Source organism: Elephas maximus, chromosome 5 (genome assembly GCF_024166365.1).
Source record: "Elephas maximus indicus isolate mEleMax1 chromosome 5, mEleMax1 primary haplotype, whole genome shotgun sequence".
Lineage (NCBI taxonomy): Eukaryota > Metazoa > Chordata > Mammalia > Proboscidea > Elephantidae > Elephas > Elephas maximus.
In genome coordinates, this window is record NC_064823.1 from 48,939,358 (window position 1) to 48,959,317 (window position 19,960).

Here is a 19,960-nt window from a genome sequence, read left to right on the forward strand (position 1 = left end):
TCAATTCCAACCCATAGCGACCCTACCAGACAGAGTAGAACTACCCCATTGAGTTTCCAAGGAGCACCTACGTGGATTTGAACTGCCAGCCTTTTGGTTAGCAGCCTAGCACTTAACCACAACGCCACCAGGATTTCGGTGCATGTATATGCATGTGTATACATGTATGGTTTGCATATGTGTGTATATATACTTCCACATTGGCTGCAACAATGGGCTCAAACATAGTAAGGATTGTGAGGATGTCAGAGGACCGGGCAGTGTTTTGTTCTGTTGTACCTACTCCAGGGCACCTAATAGCAACAACAAATATATATATAGAAGCTGGAACCTGTGTAAGGCAGAAACCTGTTACGAGAAGGAAAATGCAAATATTTTCCACTAGAACAAGTGCTAGAAAAGTAAAGACTGCATAAGACTGCAGTGTCAAAGGCTGGAAACTTGCGAGATCCAGAAAAACAAGGCAGTACCATCAAGTTCCAGCTCTCACAGGTTTCACTCTATATATTTGTGTGTGGGTTTTTATGTATATATGTATATAGCCCTGGTGGCACAGCAGCTAAGTGCTCAGCTATTAACCGAAAGATCAATGGTTCCAACCCACCAGCAGCTCCATGGTAGAAAGATGTAGCAGTCTGCTTCCGTTAAGATTTACGCCTTGGAAACTGTATGGGGCAGTTCTACTCTGTCCTATAGGGTCACGATGAGTTGGAATCGACTCAGTCGCAATGGGTTTGGGGATGTATATATAAAAATCACCTCCCCTAATAGAATACTAGCTGTATGAGAGCAGGTGTTTTATCTGTTTTCTTCACTGTTATGCCTCAAGAGCCTAAAACCACATCTGGCACATGGTGGGTGTTCATAAATACTTCTTGATGAAAAATATTGGGAAATTAAATGATGAATATGTGTAGGGCATATAACAGCTATGATGAAAACAAAGACTACTACGTCAACAATTGTGAACACAACACAGGTCTGTGCTCCTGAACCAAGTCCCTTTTGTCTCTTCAGATACTTTTTCATTAACATGTCCCCTCTTCCTCTCATAGGCTTCCTCCCTTCAGCTATTGTAATATTGTATAATGTTGTTGTTAGTTGCCATCTAATTGATTCCAACTCATGGTGACCTTATGTATAACAAAACTAAATATTGCCTGGTCCTGTGCCATCTTCATGATTCTTGGTATGTTTGGGTCCCTTGCTGTGGATATTGTGTCAATCCATAGCATTTCCTCATTTTGGTTGGTCCTCTACTTCACCAAACATAATGCCCTTTTCTAGCGACTGGCTTTCCTGATGACGTGCCCAAAGTCTCGATATACTCACTTCTGAGGAGCATTCTGGTTGTATATCTTCTAAGACTGATTTGTTTGTTCTGTTGTTAGTCCACAGTATATTCAGTATTCTTCGTCAACTCCAGCTTGAATGCATCAATTCTTCTTCTATCTTCCTGTGTAATATTGTTGCTATTGTTGTTAGCTACCCTCAAGTCAGCTCTGACTCTTGGAGACCTCGTGCACAGTGGAACTAAACGCTGCCCTGTCCTGCACAATCCCCATGATCAGTTGCTGATCCAACTGTTGTGATCCATAGGGTTTTCACTGGCTGATTGTCTGAAGTAGATTGCCAGGTCTTTTTTTCTATTCCATCTTAATGTAGAAGCTCTGCTGAAACCTGTAATATTAGCCCACCATAAAAAAAGGAAAACAATAAAATATATCTTCCTTAACTCTATATCATTTTACTAGATAAAGTCCAGTATCTTCGAAGTTCAACTTCAAAATAAGAGTGATCTATATATTAGCTGAAAGCAGCCTTGGTGGTACAGTGGTTAAGCACTTGGTTGCTAACCAGAAGGTCTGCCATTTGAACCCAGACACTCTGCAGAAGAATGTGGCAGTTTGCATCTGTAAAAATTACAGCCTTGGAAACCCTATTGGGGCTGTTTTACTATGTCCTTTGGGTCGGTATGGGTCAGAATTGACTCAAAGGCAGCAGGTTGTTTTGTTTTTGTTTTTTTTAAATACTTAGCTCACAGCTGGTTAACCAAAACAAATCTTGAATGAGTAGACTCTTTAATTTACTGTATGTACCTATTAACTAATTTCTTTAAGTTGAAATAAACTAGTTAATATTCAAGTGGTTAAAATAATAATTATGAAATAGTATGCAATGAAAGGTAGAGTTTTTTTCTCAGTCCTCTCTTTGCAAAAGAAACTGAGCGTATTCTGTGTATCTTTCCAGAAAGTATGTATGCATATCCAGGCATATAAATCCTCTTAAACTATCAAATAATAACATATTGTACATATAATTATGCACTTTGGCTTTCTTTCCCGTAAAAACACATCTTGGATAACTTCCTAAAGTACATGTAAAGAGCTGCATCATTCTTTTCACTGGCTACATAGTGTTTTGTCACATGGATATAATGTCATACATTTAACTAGTCCCATATTTATAGACATTTAGTGTGCATCCGGTTGTTTGCTATTGTAAACAATGCTGCAGTTAACAGCCTTGTATATATATCCTTGCACGCTCCTTCAAATATATCTATAAATTCTTAAAAGTGGAATTGCTGGGATAAAGGTTGTGTGTGTCTTCAGGTTTGATTGAAAGCAGGAAATTACCTTCCAAAATGGTATTACGAAATCAGCAGTGCTTTCAGTCTTCTTAATAGTGAACAGTTTTTAGTAACGGTAAGTCAAACCATATTTTTGGTGAATGGAAGGGGGTAGTTCTTGATGCTCTTTAAATCAAAAAACAAAAGGACTGAAACAACACCTAAAGAAAAGGTTAGTGCTCTGCTATGAAACATATTTAAGATAAAGGAAAACAAAGTACTGTTTCTGGGAAAGAATTACGTGAAATCACTTTGCTTTATCTGGTAATAAATGTCAGCACATTACAAAATGAACTTTCCCAGTCTTCAGTAATTCTCTCCCCTAAGTCAGCCTCTTAGGAACTCACAACCAATGGAAACATGAGTTTTAAAAAAAAATTGAACTCAGAGGCACAACTGTTTTCCTGCGCTTCTGGCTGGGCAGTTGAGTTTCAACTCTTTTGAGCTTTTGGTTTCGTTTTAACTGTCAGAGTGCTTCTTTAAAGGTCCTAATTCTCTTTTTTTAGTGATTTGTTTCTCTGCTTTATTTCTTCTACAGATTATGAGCCCTTTAAGGGTGGGGTGGAGGACGGTGTTTGTATACTTCTGTCTAATCTTCAGCGGTTTTCAGCCGCTCTCCGCTGCTGTCCTGGATCTGCAGTCGCGGGCAACTGCACTCTTCCAGACCTTTAAACCCCCCTTCACCCTTCAGTGGTGGACGCGCCGCCTGGCTCGCGCCCCCCCTCCGCCCGAACGCCCCATGGAACGTCCCGTGACGTCATAATGCCGCGGACCAATCAGACGCGGCGTTTAGGAAATTTTAAACTTAAAGGCGGGGTGGCTCTTGGGCCAGTGGATGTAGGGGAGGCGCCGGACCTGGCGAGTCATCATCAGTTCTCTGGGGCCGGGTCTGGTACGATGGCGGAGGAAGGGGCTGTAGCCGTCTGCGTGCGGGTCCGGCCGCTCAACAGCAGGTAGGTGCTCCAGGCCCTGGTCCGGTTCCGACTTCGGCCGCCGGCGCAGGCCGGGGCGGGACGGGTGAGTCCTTGGGTGTTTCCCAGAGCTGCCCCTTCCCTCGTCTTTCGGCTTTGTACGCGCTTTGTGCTTCGGTTACCTTCTCGGTAAAGAGACTGGAAAGAATTAGAGAATCTAGAAAGCAGTTTCTTGCTACGGGACTCAGGCTTGCTGACGTTAAACACCCTAACCGCGGAGCTCCACTGCCTTATCCCGCATCTGCTTCCCACCCCTCTTCTCTCCCTAGGGAAGTCAATCCTGAGATCCTTCAGACACTTATCACAGTCATTTTACACTCACCTTACTTTTCCTATCTAAACTCCCTGAGGGCAAGGACTGGTCTGTCTTGTAGCATTGTATTCAGTAGGGACTGGGAAAAGATTTCATGCATTCATTCACTTAGCAAGTATTTATCAACACTGATTTTTTAGTACTTTCACTGTACTAAGCAGACAGGGCCCTCTTTGCTCTGTGGAGCTTACATTCTAGTGGGGGAAGACAGAAAATAAAGCAAAAAAAAAATGTAGACTGTTAGGTGGTAATAAGTGAGTAATAAATAGAGAAAAATAAAGCAGGAAAGAGGAATAAACGAATTTTTATTTCTCTACTCTCTCTTCAGAATGCTAACTTGCATTTTGTGTTTGACAAACCTTTACTGACACAACTGAGTGGTTTACTAATGAGAGTATCATGATGAGGAATTTCCCGTCTTTAAAGAATTCATTAATGAAGAAGACAGCTACATAAAGAAATCATTACACTGCATCGTGATGAGTGTTGTGGCAGGTGGGAGGAGTGTGGTTAGCCCATCAGGAAGATGACAGTTTGGGGTGGAGAAGGATGTCTGAAAAGTCCTTCGTGAATGAACCAAAAAAAACCCTTCCCATCAAGTCAATTCCAACTCATAGCAACCCTGTGGGACAGAGTAGAACTGCTTCATAGGGTTTCCAAGGAGCACCTGGTGGATTTGAACTGCCGACCTTTCATTAGCAGAACTCTTAAGCAGTATGCCACCAGGGCGAGTGAGTGAAAGAATAAGTAAATAACTGAGGGAAAGGAAAGCCAGGGTATCCCAGGCATAGAGGTGTTGGACCTGTCTTGGTCCAACCTGAATTCTATAGGAATTTCAAGGAAGATAAGTTTGAAGAGTGAGATGGTCATAATCCGGATCTTGTATGCCATGTTAAAGATTTCAGGAGTTTCCAGAAGGCTTTTTAGCAGGAGGGACATAATCAGAATTATATTTGAATCTATCCTTTCAAGTAGCAAAAGTGGGAAGGTGGAAGAGTGGGAGTGAAGGGCTTCACAAGAAGACTCCTATGAGAGGGCAGAAGGTCATTGGAGCCCCATTTAAGATACCTGAATGCTCAAAAATGGATTCTCCATCTTCCTGTTGTATGTGGTTGAAGTCATTACTATCATTAAAAAAATTCTTCAAAAGATAATAATCTTTTCAATTATGTTTTTTATAACATGATTTTTATGACCAGTTGTACTAAAGTATAATATTTTGTTCTTTTAGAGAAGAAGCTCTTGGAGAAGACACGCAGGTTTACTGGAAAACTGACAAGAATACTATCTATCAAGTTGATGGGAGTAAATCCTTCAATTTTGGTAAGCTTATGATAGTATTAAAGGTTAGCTTGCTGTCCTTTTCCTAGTAAGAGCACAGAAGGCTTATCAGTAAACTGTATCTGTCATTAAAGATCAGATTAAGCCTTCTGTGGAGTCCTGGTGGCACAGTGATTAAGAGCTCAGGCTGCTAACCAGAAGGTCAGCAGTTTGAACCCACCAGGCACTCGTTGGAAACCCTGTGGGGTAGTTCTACTCTGTCCTACAGGGTCACTATAAGTCAGAATTGACTTGATGGCAATGGTTTTTTTTTTTTAAGCCTTCCTTAAACTGTTTCACTGGAAACTTAAAAACATTGCTTATTTGTCGTGTATGATAAGTAGGATAAATTGATATTTAAAACACAGCACAGTCAAAGTCATGGTAACTTATGCCTGAAACTAGCATTTTCTCCTCTTATTCAGTAGCATATTTGTGGCCTAAAACTATACACCCAAGATATATTGCTTGAGATCTTCAGTTTAATATATTCTTTCCACAATTACTTTCAGTAAAACTCTTTAAAGAATAAAAGGTGAAGATATTCCTTCTATTTATGCACTAACCTTAAAAAATTCATACTATTCATTCTTAAAGAATTTTTATTCATTCATGCATTTACCAAATATTTGTGAAGTACCAAATATTTTTGTCAGCCGGTATACAGTGGGGACTCACCATTGCTTTTATGGAGCTTATAGTATGGTGGGAAGAAACATTTTAATAAATTATACTTATAATGAGATAAACTTTGAAGGCATTTATAGTGGGGGATCTAACCCAGTCTAGGTGTTGGGAAAGGTAGCACTATGCTAAGACCTGAAGGATGAGTAAGAGCTAGGTAGGCCAAAAGGACTTGGAGGCCTTAAAGTTTGAATAAACTGATTTATTTACTGATACCATACGTATATAGCGCTGACCAAGCACTGTTCTAAGCATTTCGTATATATTAACTCATTTAATCCGTTTAATAAGCCTGCGCAGTAGGTACTATTGCTTTCCCCATTTTAACGAGGAACTGAAACAGAGAGGCCCAGAGTCACATGTCCAGCAAGTAGGAGAGAGTCATGGGAGGGACAGTTGGTGTCAGAATTGGTAAAAAGATTGGAGGGTGAAGGGCATCAGACTGCAGCCTCATAGGAATCAGCCTTGGGCTGCTGATCTTGATTCTCCTTTTTCCTTGTGAAATTAGAGAAGATCAGGCGCCCCCCACTACGCCGTTTTTACAGATCTATGCTCTTATTATATCACCATGCTGCTGCCCAAGCAGCATAGAGCAACAACGAGGTCCTCTCAGCAACTGTAGGAAAAAGAATGATAATCTTAGTGTTAGACTGGAACGCCACCAGCGACCATACAAGGTTTTAGAGGAGAGATTTATAGGAGATAAAATGATTCTTGGAAAATGACTGTTTGATGGTATTCACATAGTTTTAAAAAGTAATATATTATGGAACCAAGAGTGAGAGATTCCCAAGCATTCAGACTCAGATACTATAAGTTTTCAAAGGCCATTTATCCTCATAGAGGATTTGGACTCACCCATCTTTCTGATGTGAATGGTATTAAATATTTGAATCATCTAGCCAACTTCCCTTAGCCTCAAATCATGACCCTTAAGCAGCCTTCGGGGAGCCGTGATGGTGCAGGGATTAAGCACTCAGCTGCTAACCGAAAGGTCAGCAGTTCAAACTCATTAGCCATTCCATGGGAGAAAGGTGTGGCAGTCTGCCACTGTAAAGATTACAGCCTTGGAAACCCTATGGGGGCAGTTCAGCTCTGTCCTATAGGGTTGCCACGAGTCAGAATCGACTCCATGCAACGGGTTTGGTTTTTTTAAGCAGCCTTCAGATGACATTTTGGTTCCCGGTATCGTTCTGCTCACAGGCCAGTGTATGGTCTTGATGTAAGCACTCCATTGTGTGATCACTGAATTTTTCACGGCAAATCCATACATTTCCCTTCTTATATACGTATCCATTTTTGCAAGCTTTTGATCTGAGGCCACCTCTGAAAGAGTGGTCCATTCTTAGTGTGCTAACAAAAACAGAGAACCAGATCTCACCCGGACTGGTGAATTCATCAGTGCAAATATGACCCTAAAACCAGCCTTTAATAGCCAGGCAACTGCTCATTCCTATAACACTTCAACTTTGTTCAGTGCTTTTCTTTCAAATGTTTGCAGTCCTTGACTCAGTTTAGGCTAGGTCTTTTAGCTAGATATGTTATAAAGTTATAAACATTAAAATTTCTCATTTCCTGAGCATAACCATATGCTCACAATATGAAGAAGGTAATATATACCCATTTTACAAATAAGGAAACTGAGGCAGAGAGACATTAACCATTTTGCTCAAGGTCACACAGTTTGTAAGTGGTACAACCAGGATTTGAATCCAGACAGTCTGATTCTAGACCCTGTCCTCTACCAGTATGCTGTATTGTGTCTTGAGAACACATAGTAAGAGTTGACTTCTAGTGTACCTTCTCTGTGTGAGGACTAACATATTTTACGTTATAGAGGTATATTTTCAAAGGACCAGTAAGTTGAAGAAAATGCTGTGTCTTAAGTATATTATCATACTATTTTTTTTATATCCTGACAATTTTATTTCTTTGAGTAACTACTAATTCAAAATAAAAACACAATTGATTCGTTTAAGTTATGTGTATTTTTTTGTTTTTTTAGATCGTGTCTTTCATAGTAATGAGACTACTAAAAACGTGTATGAAGAAATAGCAGTACCAATCATAGAGTCTGCCATACAAGGCTACAATGGTTTGTATTCACTGCATGCTGCAGAAACAGTTTTCTGTGCCTCTTCAACAAATGATAGCTTTGCACACCATATATTCATTTCTAATCTTTGCATGTATGTGTGTGTGTTGTTTTTTTTTGCAGGTACTATATTTGCCTATGGGCAGACTGCTTCAGGAAAAACACATACTATGATGGGTTCACAAGATTACTTGGGAGTAATACCCAGGGCAATTCATGACATTTTCAAAAAAATTAAGGAGGTAAACTACTTAGCTGAATTTCTAGTACAAACAAGTTAAGGTGGTAATTGGGTAGCAATTGCAATGATGAAAGGATGTAGATTTACACTTGTCTCTTGATTATCCATGGAGAAAATAAGAAAAGCACAGCATAGATTCAGTTTTTCCTTCAAACTTACTTTACAGAGCTTGCAGTTGTTTCATTCTTCCCCTGCAACAGTACTACTCCCACCAAAAAGTGTGGGCATTAAGGAATAGGAAGGTCTTACCAGAATGATTAGCTACTTGTTGCCTTTGTTTAGCTATGAGTGATTATTAAAGAACAATAAAATAACCAAAACGTGGTGTAGATAAAAGGGAAGCCGAAGGCCAGGATAGGCAACCTAATTAGTTAAGAGTTGGTTTTAAATTAGCATTTTCAGTAAAATCAGAACATCTGTTGGTAGGGTTTTATTTTGAGCCTAGGGGTTTGGGCTGTATTCTCCCCTCTTCTTATCCTATATTTGCAAGTAGTATACTATGCTTTTCATTATTTCTGAAACAGTGCTTTTTTTATATTTTGGTGTTTACTGTTCTCAATATAGAACCGTAAGGCTTTTTGGTAGATTGGTTGTTTTACAAGACAATTTCCTTCTTTACTTCTTTAATATTAGCGCATGAACCCTTCAGTATTAAGTTTTCATAATTGAATGCTCTTTAGTGTTTTGACATATTTATTTTTCTTCTAGTTTCCTGATAGGGAATTTCTCTTACGTGTGTCTTACATGGAAATATACAATGAAACCATTACAGATTTACTCTGTGACACTCGAAAAATGAAACCTTTAATAATTCGAGAAGACTTCAATGTGAGTAATAGAGTTAATGTGGACTTACTTATAAGATTATTGTTCTTGAACATTTGCCTTTAATTTCTCTATTTTGAAAAGTATTTCTATAGTTTTCCTTTTTGTTTTTTTTTAAGTGTTTATAGAGATTCATCTTTTAAGCAACTGTTTTAAAATACAGTTGTAATATTTTGGTTGAAGTGCCTAAAAATAGCAAGACGGAATTAATCAGGTTAGACTTTGGTGTCCTTTGGAATAAGAAATAACGGAATTTCATAGTTTGCTTGTTGTTTTCAATAGATTGATAGCTAGTAAATTCTGTAATAGTGTGTGACTTCTTTTTGACATTCAAACTTTTAAGTGATTTCTATTTTTCTAATCTCCTGTAATTAAACTTGTTTCAGAGGAATGTGTATGTGTCTGATCTCACAGAAGAAGTGGTTTATACATCAGAAATGGCTTTGAAGTGGATCACAAAAGGAGAAAGTAAGACTTTGTGCTGTCTTCTTTGACACACTTGTTAAAACTAACTCTTCAACAGTTTGTTTAAGCTTCAAATCACACTTTTACTTTTAAGCCAAAATAAAAGTTAATGTTTTTCATTGGATATTAATATATACAGCTGAAATGTGACATTTTTGCAGAGAACAGACATTATGGAATAACAAAAATGAATCAAAGAAGCAGCCGTTCTCATACCATCTTTAGAATGGTTGGTAATTTTCTCTTTCTCTCTGTGTGTTTGATCTTTCCAATTAAGAATGCACTGATTGTTCCACAAGTTACTTTTTTCTGTCTAGATTTTGGAAAGTAGAGAGAAGGGTGAACCTTCTAATTGTGAAGGCTCTGTCAAGGTGTCCCATTTGGTGAGTATCGATGAGCCATGATAATGGGCCAAAGCAAAGTTTAATTCAGCTGCTGAATGTTTGGTTGAATAAGAAGTGTTAACTCAATAGGGAAAAAAAAGTCTATAAATTGGTAGTTTAATTAGTCTTCTCAGAAGCATCAGATTAAGAGTTGATGTCCAATCCTCCAGCCTACTCAGTTACTGTTAAGGATCTTCTCAGAAATAAGTCTTCCTCAGAGAGCCATCTTCTGGCTCTTTAGAAGTGGCCCTTTCCCGAGTTTCTCTTTCCTTGTCCTTTGAGGGATGATGATATGCAGGTTCTCTTAGCTCTGCTTCTTCGCTCTTTCCTTCTGTGGCTTCTTTTCTCCTGCCCTCCTAACAAAAACATGGATGGTATGTCGTTTTTTACTTCAATTTCTTGCATTCAGACATTCTGTCATTTCCATGTTGATGACTGCCAGATACTTATTTTATCTAGACTCTCTTAATCTTAATTCATGTTTGCCTAAAGATTGTTGTAATTGTATGCCACACTGTTATCTCAAATTCCAGTGTGTCTAAAATCAAATTAATTCTTCCTACCATAATGAATCATTCCTTTTTTGCAACAACACCAGCATTATTCTGGTCACCTAGGGTAGAAACCCAAGTCAGTTTTGGCTTATCTTTTCCTGCTTTCCGCTTTGTCAAGTCCATTACCACTTCTTATTGATTCTATCTTAGAACATTCCCCTGATGTCCTACTCATTTAGGTTCTCATGTCTTGATTCCTATATCAGTCTTCTAGAACCTGGCCTCTGTAGCTCTGGTCTTCCTCCTTCAGTCCATCATACAGACAGCTGATATTATCTAAGCACTGCTTTCATTATGTCACTTTCCTAGACAGGATCTGGCTACTCTTAACCAATCTAACTTTACTTCTTACTATTACATATGAATTCCTCCCTTATAGGTAGATTAGGCCTCTTAGTTTCTTTGGACACAAATACTTGTTCCTGTCTTTATACCTCAGTGCATGCACCTTTCATCACCACTTTGCACGCTTATTGTATATCTAAGTCATCTGTAGTAGCTACAGTGCAAGAAAGATTAGAATTGTTTGTTTTAGAGAAATTTATGAGATAGGACTAAAAAACAGAAGTACCTAATTTCCTGCCCATTTCTGAAAGACTCCCTGTATAGCTCTGACTTTATTTCAATACATTCGGAATATTTACTAAGCTTTTACCATGTTCTGAGCACAGTGCTGTTTTCTGGGATTAAGGAAGACATCCTTCCACTACTTACTGTCCCTATTGTTACTGCGCAAACCCAAGCCATGGTATCTCTCACCTGGATTCTGCACCAGGCTCCTAACCGGGCTCCCTGCTTTCACTTTTACCCCTCTCAAATCCATTCTCCACTCAGGTTACAGTTGATCCTTCAGAAACTTAGATCAGGTTATGCCACTCCCTTGCTTGAAACACTTCAATGACTTCCCATTGCAATTTGAAAAAAAAATCCAGCATTCTTACTCTTACTTTAAAAGCCCTGCATAATCTAGCTCCTACCTATTCATCTTATGTATCTTGTCCCACTCTCCATTTCACCACCTCTCCTATGCTGCCCTGTTTTTTGAACACACTCATTTCTGCTTTGTTACCTGCTGTACTGGCCATTCTTTCTATCCAGAGTTCACTTTTCCCTGATCTTTGCATCACTGGCGCCCTCTTTTCTGTGGCATCTTTAAAGGCGTAAACCTCTCTTTCTTTCATCTCAAAAAATAATGTTGAAAAAAAAGTGACTGCCTATCATGATGCAGGCAGAGAACCAGAGAAATAAGGTCCCTGCTCTCAAGGAGCTTACATTCTACATGAGTTGGGAGTGGGGAGAGTAGGAGGTTGGTTTGAAGAGAGAAAAAGAGAAATAGCTATGTCGTGATAAGTTTAATACAGATAATTTAAATAGAGTGCTGGAAGAAGGAGGAATGGGATAGGGTTTTTAGAGTGGGAAGTTAGGGAAGGCCTGGGTTAAGCTAAGGCACTGGTTGGCCTTCATGTAGGAAATAGAAAACCTACTCTGTCAGCATTATGTAGAATAATAATAAAGGAGAGACCAGTTTGAGTCTAAGAGAAAGGGAAGAGCCTAAACAGTGGGAGAAGAGACAAGGCTACAGATGGGATATTCAGATATACAATGTGTTAAAAATGTTTTGGGAGTTCAGATTTTATCCTCAAAGGTTTACTTTCATTTGTGTTACAGAATTTGGTTGATCTTGCTGGCAGTGAAAGAGCTGCTCAAACAGGAGCTGAAGGTAATGAATACTCATGAAATGTGTTGGTCTTAATGTCAACCTGTTCTTTTACAGGATAAAAAGTGCTACCAGGCATTTTAGAACCTGATAAAATAATAATATTCTGATAAAAATCTTTGCATAAAAATTAGGGTCTGTATCTGGCTAATTATTTATTTTGGGTTACTGTAGCAGCAATTAAAAACTGAACTGTGCAATTCATAAGATTGTATAGCTGAGGAAAACCCGTAAGAGTACCCAGAAAACCATCTAAATTTTCATAATCAGTAAGGAAATTCAGAAAGGTAAACCAAACCTGCTGTCATCGAGTCTATTCTGACTCATAGTGACCCCATAGGGTTTCTGAGGTTGCAAATCTCTATAGAAGCAGACTGCCACATCTTTCTCTCATGGAGCCATTGATGGTTTCAGACCGCCACATTTTAGTTAACAGTCAATCACTTTAAACACTGCACCACCAATGGGGTGTAAAATTAATTTACAGACATTAATAGCTCTCATAAACAATGAGCTAAAATATTTAGTGGACAGAAAGACTGGTTTTACATTAATGACTTAGAAGATATAATACCTAGGAGGAAACTTGACAAAAATTGTGAATGACCTATACAAAGAAAACTTTAAAACAGTCATGAGGGACACAAACAAATACTTGAAGAAATAGAAAAGCGTACCAAGGCCTTTGATGGGAAGATTCAAAATCATAAAGATGTAAATCCTCTTTATGTTAATTTATAAATTTAATACAATCTATTTAAAAGATCAAGAGTACAATTTTGTATTGTTTAAACCAGTCAAGGTGATTTTTCAATTTTATGTGGAAAAATAACAAGACTAGCCAGGAAATTTCTGAAAAAGAACAGCGAGTGGGAATTTAGCCCTACAAGATGGTAAAACGTAATTCCATAGCATTAAAACAATGTGATACTAATGCATGAATAGTCAGCCCAATGGAACAGGATAGAAAGTCCAGAAAGAGTCCCAAATCCATACAGGGTTTAGAATATGATAAAGGTGGTCCTTCAAATTTATGAGAAAAAAAGAGAATGAGTTGGTAGCATTTGGAAAAAAAAGAATTAAGTTGAATTTGTGTCTTATACCATATGTCAAGTATTTCGTTATCAATAGCCCAAAGATTTAAAGTATGAAAAGAACCATAAAAGTTACTGAAACTATTCCCTGAGGTTACCTTTTAGCTAAATATCAGATTGGCTCACAAAATAAAGAATATCACCCTTGAGTATTGTGCTCCTTTAAAAAATCATCTATATGAGACCAAACATCAATAGTTACTATAAAGCAAAGATGAGAAGGTAAGGGGGCAGGGAAACTAGATTCCTGGAAATGGAACAACCAGAACAGAAATAATGACAGTGTTGACACATTGTGAAAAACGTAACCAATGTCACTGAACAATTTGTGTCGAAATTGCTATCTGGAGCCTCATTTGCTGTGAACTTTCACCGAAAACACAATAAAATATTATTTAAAAAAAAAAAGTTACTGGAAGAAAACTTGCAGTGGGGAACGCTTTGGAACACGAAGTCCAGAAGCTTTATAGGCTTGATATATTTGACTTCACTAAAATTAAAAACTTCAGTATGGCAAAGATCACAAGGCAAAGGCAAGTGACAAACAGGGAAAATAGGTAGGTTATATTACAGCCAAAGGGCTAATTTCTTTAATGCATGGTGAGTTCCTATGTATTAATAAGAAAAAGACTAATAACCAGTAGAAAATTGTAAGGCAAAGAGTCTGCCTGAGTAGTTAAGCTTGCACTTGTGCTCCTTCCATCAGTCACAATCACGAGAGTTAACTGCTGCTCCAAGGAAAATAGGAAATTTGTGAAGCTGACCTAAACTCATCCTGCAGCCTGAAATAGAGCCATCGGCTGAGCCTGACCAATATCCACCAAACCAGTGAACAGCCCTGTGAACAAGAAATAAATGCTTGTCATTTAAGCTGATTTGTTAAGCAGCAGTATTACAGCAATAGCTGACTAATGTACCTGTGAAATAACATCAGTTCAAAATTATTTGTTGCAGTATTTTGTTGTTGTTGTTGTATAATCCATAGAGTGAAAACCTACATGTCCATCAAAAGGGGGTTATGTAAGTAAATTCTGAGACATCCATGCAATGGAATTCTGTGCTATTAAGAAAAAAATGAAAAAGGCCCATGTTTATTGGAAATTTTTCCAAGATATGAAGTGAAAAAAAAGCAAAGTGCAGAATAGCGAGTATAGAAGGTTATGTTTGTGTAAAAAAGGAAGAGGAAAAATAAATATATATTGACTCATATTTTTAAAATCGCTGGAAGAATTAGCAAACTAATAACAGTGATTTCCTGGTATAGGAACAGGAACTGATTGAATGGGGAATAAAAGTGAGAGGGAGCTCTTCTAGACTGTACCTTTTTACTTTTTGATGTTTGACCCGTGTGAGCACATTAAGAAAAAAAAAGTAGATACTAATTTGGTTATAAGTCCATGGATGCCTATATCTTACAGATTTGGGGGAAAAAAACTGATTTGAATTTAGGAGTTAGGCTCTTTTAGGAAACAGGCTTTTCTTCCCTCTTGTCGTTCTTTTCATCGTCATCTTATTTTTGCTATTTCTCTCAGGTGATAACATTTCTGATCCACTTAACAGGTGGGAGGAGTAGGGAGAGAGCTCCTACCAGTGATATAAAAGTGGGCTCAGGTCCAATCCAAAGCATAGATGTTAGCATCTGACACTTTTATTTCTAATTTTTCTCATGACTTACTGATAAATGAGTTCATCATCTAGCACAGAGGTCAATTTTAATATTTGTTAAATTCAGGTGTGCGACTCAAGGAAGGTTGCAATATAAATCGAAGCTTATTTATTTTGGGGCAAGTGATCAAGAAACTTAGTGATGGACAAGTTGGGTAAGTTTATTCCACTGTACACTTAACTGTCAATGCTTAAATTTTATATACCTTCTCATTTATTGACTATCTCATTACCGAACATTTCAAATTTATGATGATAGTAAAAAATCTACTGTACACCTGTTTTGCATATTAACAATGTACGTCCGGCAGTAATGAGTGCCAAAGTGCTGGCTTTGATGGTTAAGTTTGTGTGTCCACTTGGCTGAGCCGTGATTCTCAGTGGTTTGGCAGTTATGTAATGATGTGATTTGGCAGTTATATAATGATTTAGCCATCCTCCATTTTTTGCATTACACCAGTTTCGCATAACAATCTGGTCTTTGGAACTTAACCATGTCAGTAAGTAAGGAGAGGGTGTATTTAGTTTTTGTTTTGTTTTATGATTTTTTTTTGATTAGGTTGAAAATTAAAATATTTTGGTGACGCTCTAAATAAATGTACTTATTTCTTCCGTATATTCAAAAGCAATTGTGATTCTGTGGGCATGCCTGGCTTCTTATACATATGACTGTGACCTGCTGAATTTACTTTCTGTTTTAAATATTTTTTTAGTTAGTAGTTTTGATCTGCCTCAAGTAACCTGTTAAAAATTAGTTTTTTAAACCATGACTAACTTAAGTCGTCTGCATTAAAAATCAACCACTTTCGTAATATAAAATTCTTAACCTTTTTCTTCCCTAAACCTATTTCTTGCTAAGTGGCTTCATAAATTATCGAGATAGCAAATTAACACGAATTCTCCAGAATTCCTTGGGAGGAAATGCGAAAACACGTATTATCTGCACAGTTACCCCAGTGTCCTTTGATGAAACACTTACTACTCTACAGGTGAGTTTGATATCTACCACATCTTAATATGGGGAAGATCAACTTTAAGAACAAAAAAGTTCCTACTAAAATTAGGTTTAGTTTTCTTCTTTTTTTAATTAACATAATATTATAATTGACTTAACATAGTATTATAATAAAATTGGTACATGGTCTACTAAATAGCATTCTTTAATAATTTTTCCAAGCTGCAATCACTTGTATCTCACTTTAATTTTTACCGTACCCAAGTGAGGTTTTACTAAATTGACTTGACATTTTTTTCAGTAACTCACTTTTTTTTACTTATTTTAAAAGGAAACGTTATATCACTACGATAAATTAAATACTAGTATCACGTGCCACAAATAGGTGACCAAAAGAATGTGTGCGTATGTAACAAAATAATTCTTAAAGTCTTTTTAGTCAACTGTTGGCCGCCAAAGGCTCTGAGCCTAAGGCCTGCATTTTCTGTTTGTTTGTTTTTAAAAAAGGATAAATGAGAAATATCAATAGACTAGCTCTGTCAACTAAGAATTCCATGTTATTTAATGGTCACCTCCGTGTACCCACTTAAAGTCACTTCTGGTACTCATACTTTGAGAAACATTGCTTTAAAGCTCGTGAACATTGAATCAAAGCACTGTCAGAGATACAAAGATAGAATAGAGTCCCTAGCTTCACAGAATTTAGAGTCTTATAGGGAAGATAACACGTGCCTTCAATACGATTTCATTGGACTGATAGTTTAGTGGCTTAAAAGTAGAATAGAGTTCAGTGGAAGAAAAGAATACTTTTGGCTGGAGGCAAAACTTTAGAGTGGAGGAAATATTATTAAATAAGTTTAGGATTTTTTTTTTAGTGTTGAACACTTAACACTCTTGTCTATTTTTTCAGTTTGCTAGCACTGCTAAATATATGAAGAATACTCCTTATGTTAATGAGGTGTCAAGTGACGAAGCTCTCCTGAAAAGATATAGAAAAGAAATAATGGATCTTAAAAAACAATTAGAGGAGGTATGTATGAGCCATGTATTTCACTAAAGCATAGGACAGATTTAGAATCAAGGTCTGCCAAATGCCCAGAGACTCTTAATTTATAAATAAATACCTGACTTGCCACAACAAATTGTTTTCAACTCAAAAGAAATCAACTCAGTGGAGGAAACATTTTCACTGGCCCTTGGGGATATTTTAATTTACTATAAACCAAATAATTTGGTTTCTTGAAATTATTTTACGTTTCCAAAGGCAAAATTTGATATTTTCACTGGGTTAAATAGAGATACTTTTCGTATTGTCTTCTAATCACAAAACATGGAATTAGGTTATAAAGAGAGACCACGTGTAGTTAGTTAACACTATCTTTTATATTTTCACATTGTCTTGAATTCCTTTTCTAACTCAAAGATAGCAATCTAATAATATGGCATAATCACTTGTCATTCTAATTTGTTTATTTTAACCACTATAGTCCCATATTTTGTAAAACTCTTACATTTTAGTGATCTTTCTGAAAATGAGCTAAAAGACAAATGGTTGTCTTATAAGATGAGAACATTTCTACCTGTTCTGTAGGTATTCAACTTCTGTTTTTATGACTTTTCTGCCTATTTTTCATATGTTCTTAGTCAATTAATAGTTAGAATTGTTCAAGCAGCATTATTATAATCTTATACATGGCATATAAAATAGCAGTATGAGAAGAAATACATATTTTAATGTAGGTTTAAGAAATTATTGATTATGGTAACTGCATATCGGTGTTCTGGAGATGGGTGTATTTTATTTCAATAAAATTTATAATTCTCATAGTTTACATACAAATTCAATATTATTAAAATAACTAAAAATTACGTTCTCTAGGTTTCTTTAGAGACTCGGGCCCAGGCAATGGAGAAAGACCAGCTGGCCCAACTTTTGGAAGAAAAAGACATGCTTCAAAAAGTACAGATTGAGAAAATTCAAAATTTAACACAGATGCTGGTGACCTCTTCTTCCCTCACATCACAACAGGAATTAAAGGTAAAATTTAAAAGGTAACAGCTTAAACTTGGTATACAGAGAAGAGAATTGGTATTTCCATATGTTTATTATAATTATGTTTCTTATCTTTTGATACAGTATATTCAAGAAGCCCAGAGCATTTTGTGTATCTGCCTGTACATGAAAAACATCTAAGACTTTTATTAGAAATATCAATCCCGGGTTCCCACATGTAGACATTCTAATTTAAGAAGTCTAGATTATAACCAAAGAATCTGTTTGTACTGCTTCTTAAAAAATTCTAATGAAACTGATCGGGAACCACAGGTCTCTAGGGTATCCACAAATATTTTTATTTTTTTTAAAGAAACAGAAATCTGAATCTGAAGAAAATTGATCTAGAATATAAATCAACTGATCAAAATTCTAGCTTTCAGTTGTTTGCTTTTTGCTTTGTTTTATTGTTCTTTACTAGAGTAGGGGCTTATTTATCCAACAGATTTTTTTTTAGTATAATGGCATTATGTTAAGAGGATGGCCTCTAGAGCTGGACTGCCTGGAGTTGAATCCTGTTCTGTCACTTCCTAGCTCTTGACCTTGGGTAATGTCTTAAATACACTTTGTTGTAGTTTCCTTATCTGTAAAATGGGGATACCTCCATACCCCTCTCTTGGGTCATTGTGAGGATTAAATGAGGTCATACATATAATGTATATACTTCGCACATGGTAAATACTATTATTAATAGGTATTATAAGTCAGGAGTCCCTGGGTGCCGCAAATGGTTAAACATTGGACTACTACCCGAAAGACTGGCGGTTCAAACCCACCCAGAGATGCCTTGGAAATAAGGCCTGGCAATCTGCCTCTGAAAGGTCACAGTCTTGGAAACCATATGGAGAGCAGTTCCATTCTGCACATATGGTGTCGCTATGAGTTGGAATCAACTCGATACCAACTAACAACATTTACAAATCACCATACTGTATATATAGAGGACACTCAAGAAGTGTGTGTTGACTGAGTGGCAAGTAGAAAATAGCTCAATGAAGAGTATAGGGAGGTGTTTCAGGAAGAGAACTACATGTGCAAAGACTTGGAGTTGTGAGAAAACATGACGCATTCCTTAGACAGGAAACATTCTGTAATGGGGAGCATACAGTAGAGAGTCATTTTAAACCACATTAAGGGATTTGAACATTACATTATGCTAAGGACAAGGGAAAAACCATTTGAGGGTTTTACATGGTATGTGACATGGTCAGAATTGCATTTTAGAAAGGTGTGCCTGCTGTATGTATCAGGAATGATTGGACCTCTATAAGGATTGTGGTTCTGGAGGTGAAGAGAATTGAATGAATTGTAGAACTATTTTAGGGGTAGACTCAAAAGAACTTCGTGATTGTTTTAGATGCAGGAGGTAAGGAAAGAGAAGGGTATGTCCAGAGTGACATACAAGTGTTGCCTGGCTTGCTGATTAGGTGGTATTGAGTTAAGGAACACTGAATGAAGAGCAGTGGAGCTGCTCACATCTTCTGCTTGAGACATGTTCAGTTTGAGGTGTCTGTTAGGCAGTTGAAAATGTGAATGTATGAAAATCACATGGAAGATATGAGGTGGAGATACCAATTTGAGCATTGACCATGTATTGCAGATTCAAATTAAAACCATGGGAATCAATGAACTTGCTCTAGGAGCATGTTGAGGGAGAGAAGAACAGAGGGCCAAAGACAGAACTCCGAGAGAAGAGTTTTTTTTAAGATAAAGGCAGAAAAAGAAGAATCCATAAAGGAAGTCAGGGTTAGCTCTAGAGTTCAGGAGGGAAACCAGGTGAATGTAGTAGCAAAGGAAAGAGAATATTTGATAGTGGTATTGGTGGTATTTGGAAGTTTGGCTGTAAGTAAAAAGTAAAATTTTAACAGTAGTTTCATCAGCTTTGTTATGGGGCTAAACACTGATTTTAAAAAGTTTGAGTACATTCCCTTATCTCAGAGTATCCTTAGATTAGTAAGGTGTTGTTATTGTTAGTTGTCATTGAGTCAATCCC

At 37.2% G+C, this 19,960-nt stretch overlaps 1 protein-coding gene across 5 annotated transcripts in view; it reads left to right on the forward strand.

The window, feature by feature from the left end:
• The first annotated feature begins 3,396 nt into the window (after positions 1-3,396).
• The window catches only part of CENPE (centromere protein E), a 71,837-nt gene continuing 55,273 nt past the window's right edge, over positions 3,397-19,960 (forward strand). For all 5 annotated transcript variants that reach the window (XM_049885594.1, XM_049885595.1, XM_049885599.1 and 2 more), the window contains exons 1-13: positions 3,397-3,585; positions 5,148-5,239; positions 7,926-8,015; positions 8,139-8,257; positions 8,965-9,084; positions 9,468-9,549; positions 9,708-9,775; positions 9,864-9,929; positions 12,152-12,203; positions 15,027-15,114; positions 15,819-15,948; positions 16,825-16,944; positions 17,794-17,952. In XM_049885594.1, coding sequence (XP_049741551.1) covers positions 3,530-3,585; positions 5,148-5,239; positions 7,926-8,015; positions 8,139-8,257; positions 8,965-9,084; positions 9,468-9,549; positions 9,708-9,775; positions 9,864-9,929; positions 12,152-12,203; positions 15,027-15,114; positions 15,819-15,948; positions 16,825-16,944; positions 17,794-17,952 — 1,242 coding nt within the window. In that variant the 5' untranslated portion in view covers positions 3,397-3,529. The remainder of the gene's footprint in view (positions 3,586-5,147; positions 5,240-7,925; positions 8,016-8,138; positions 8,258-8,964; positions 9,085-9,467; positions 9,550-9,707; positions 9,776-9,863; positions 9,930-12,151; positions 12,204-15,026; positions 15,115-15,818; positions 15,949-16,824; positions 16,945-17,793; positions 17,953-19,960) is intronic.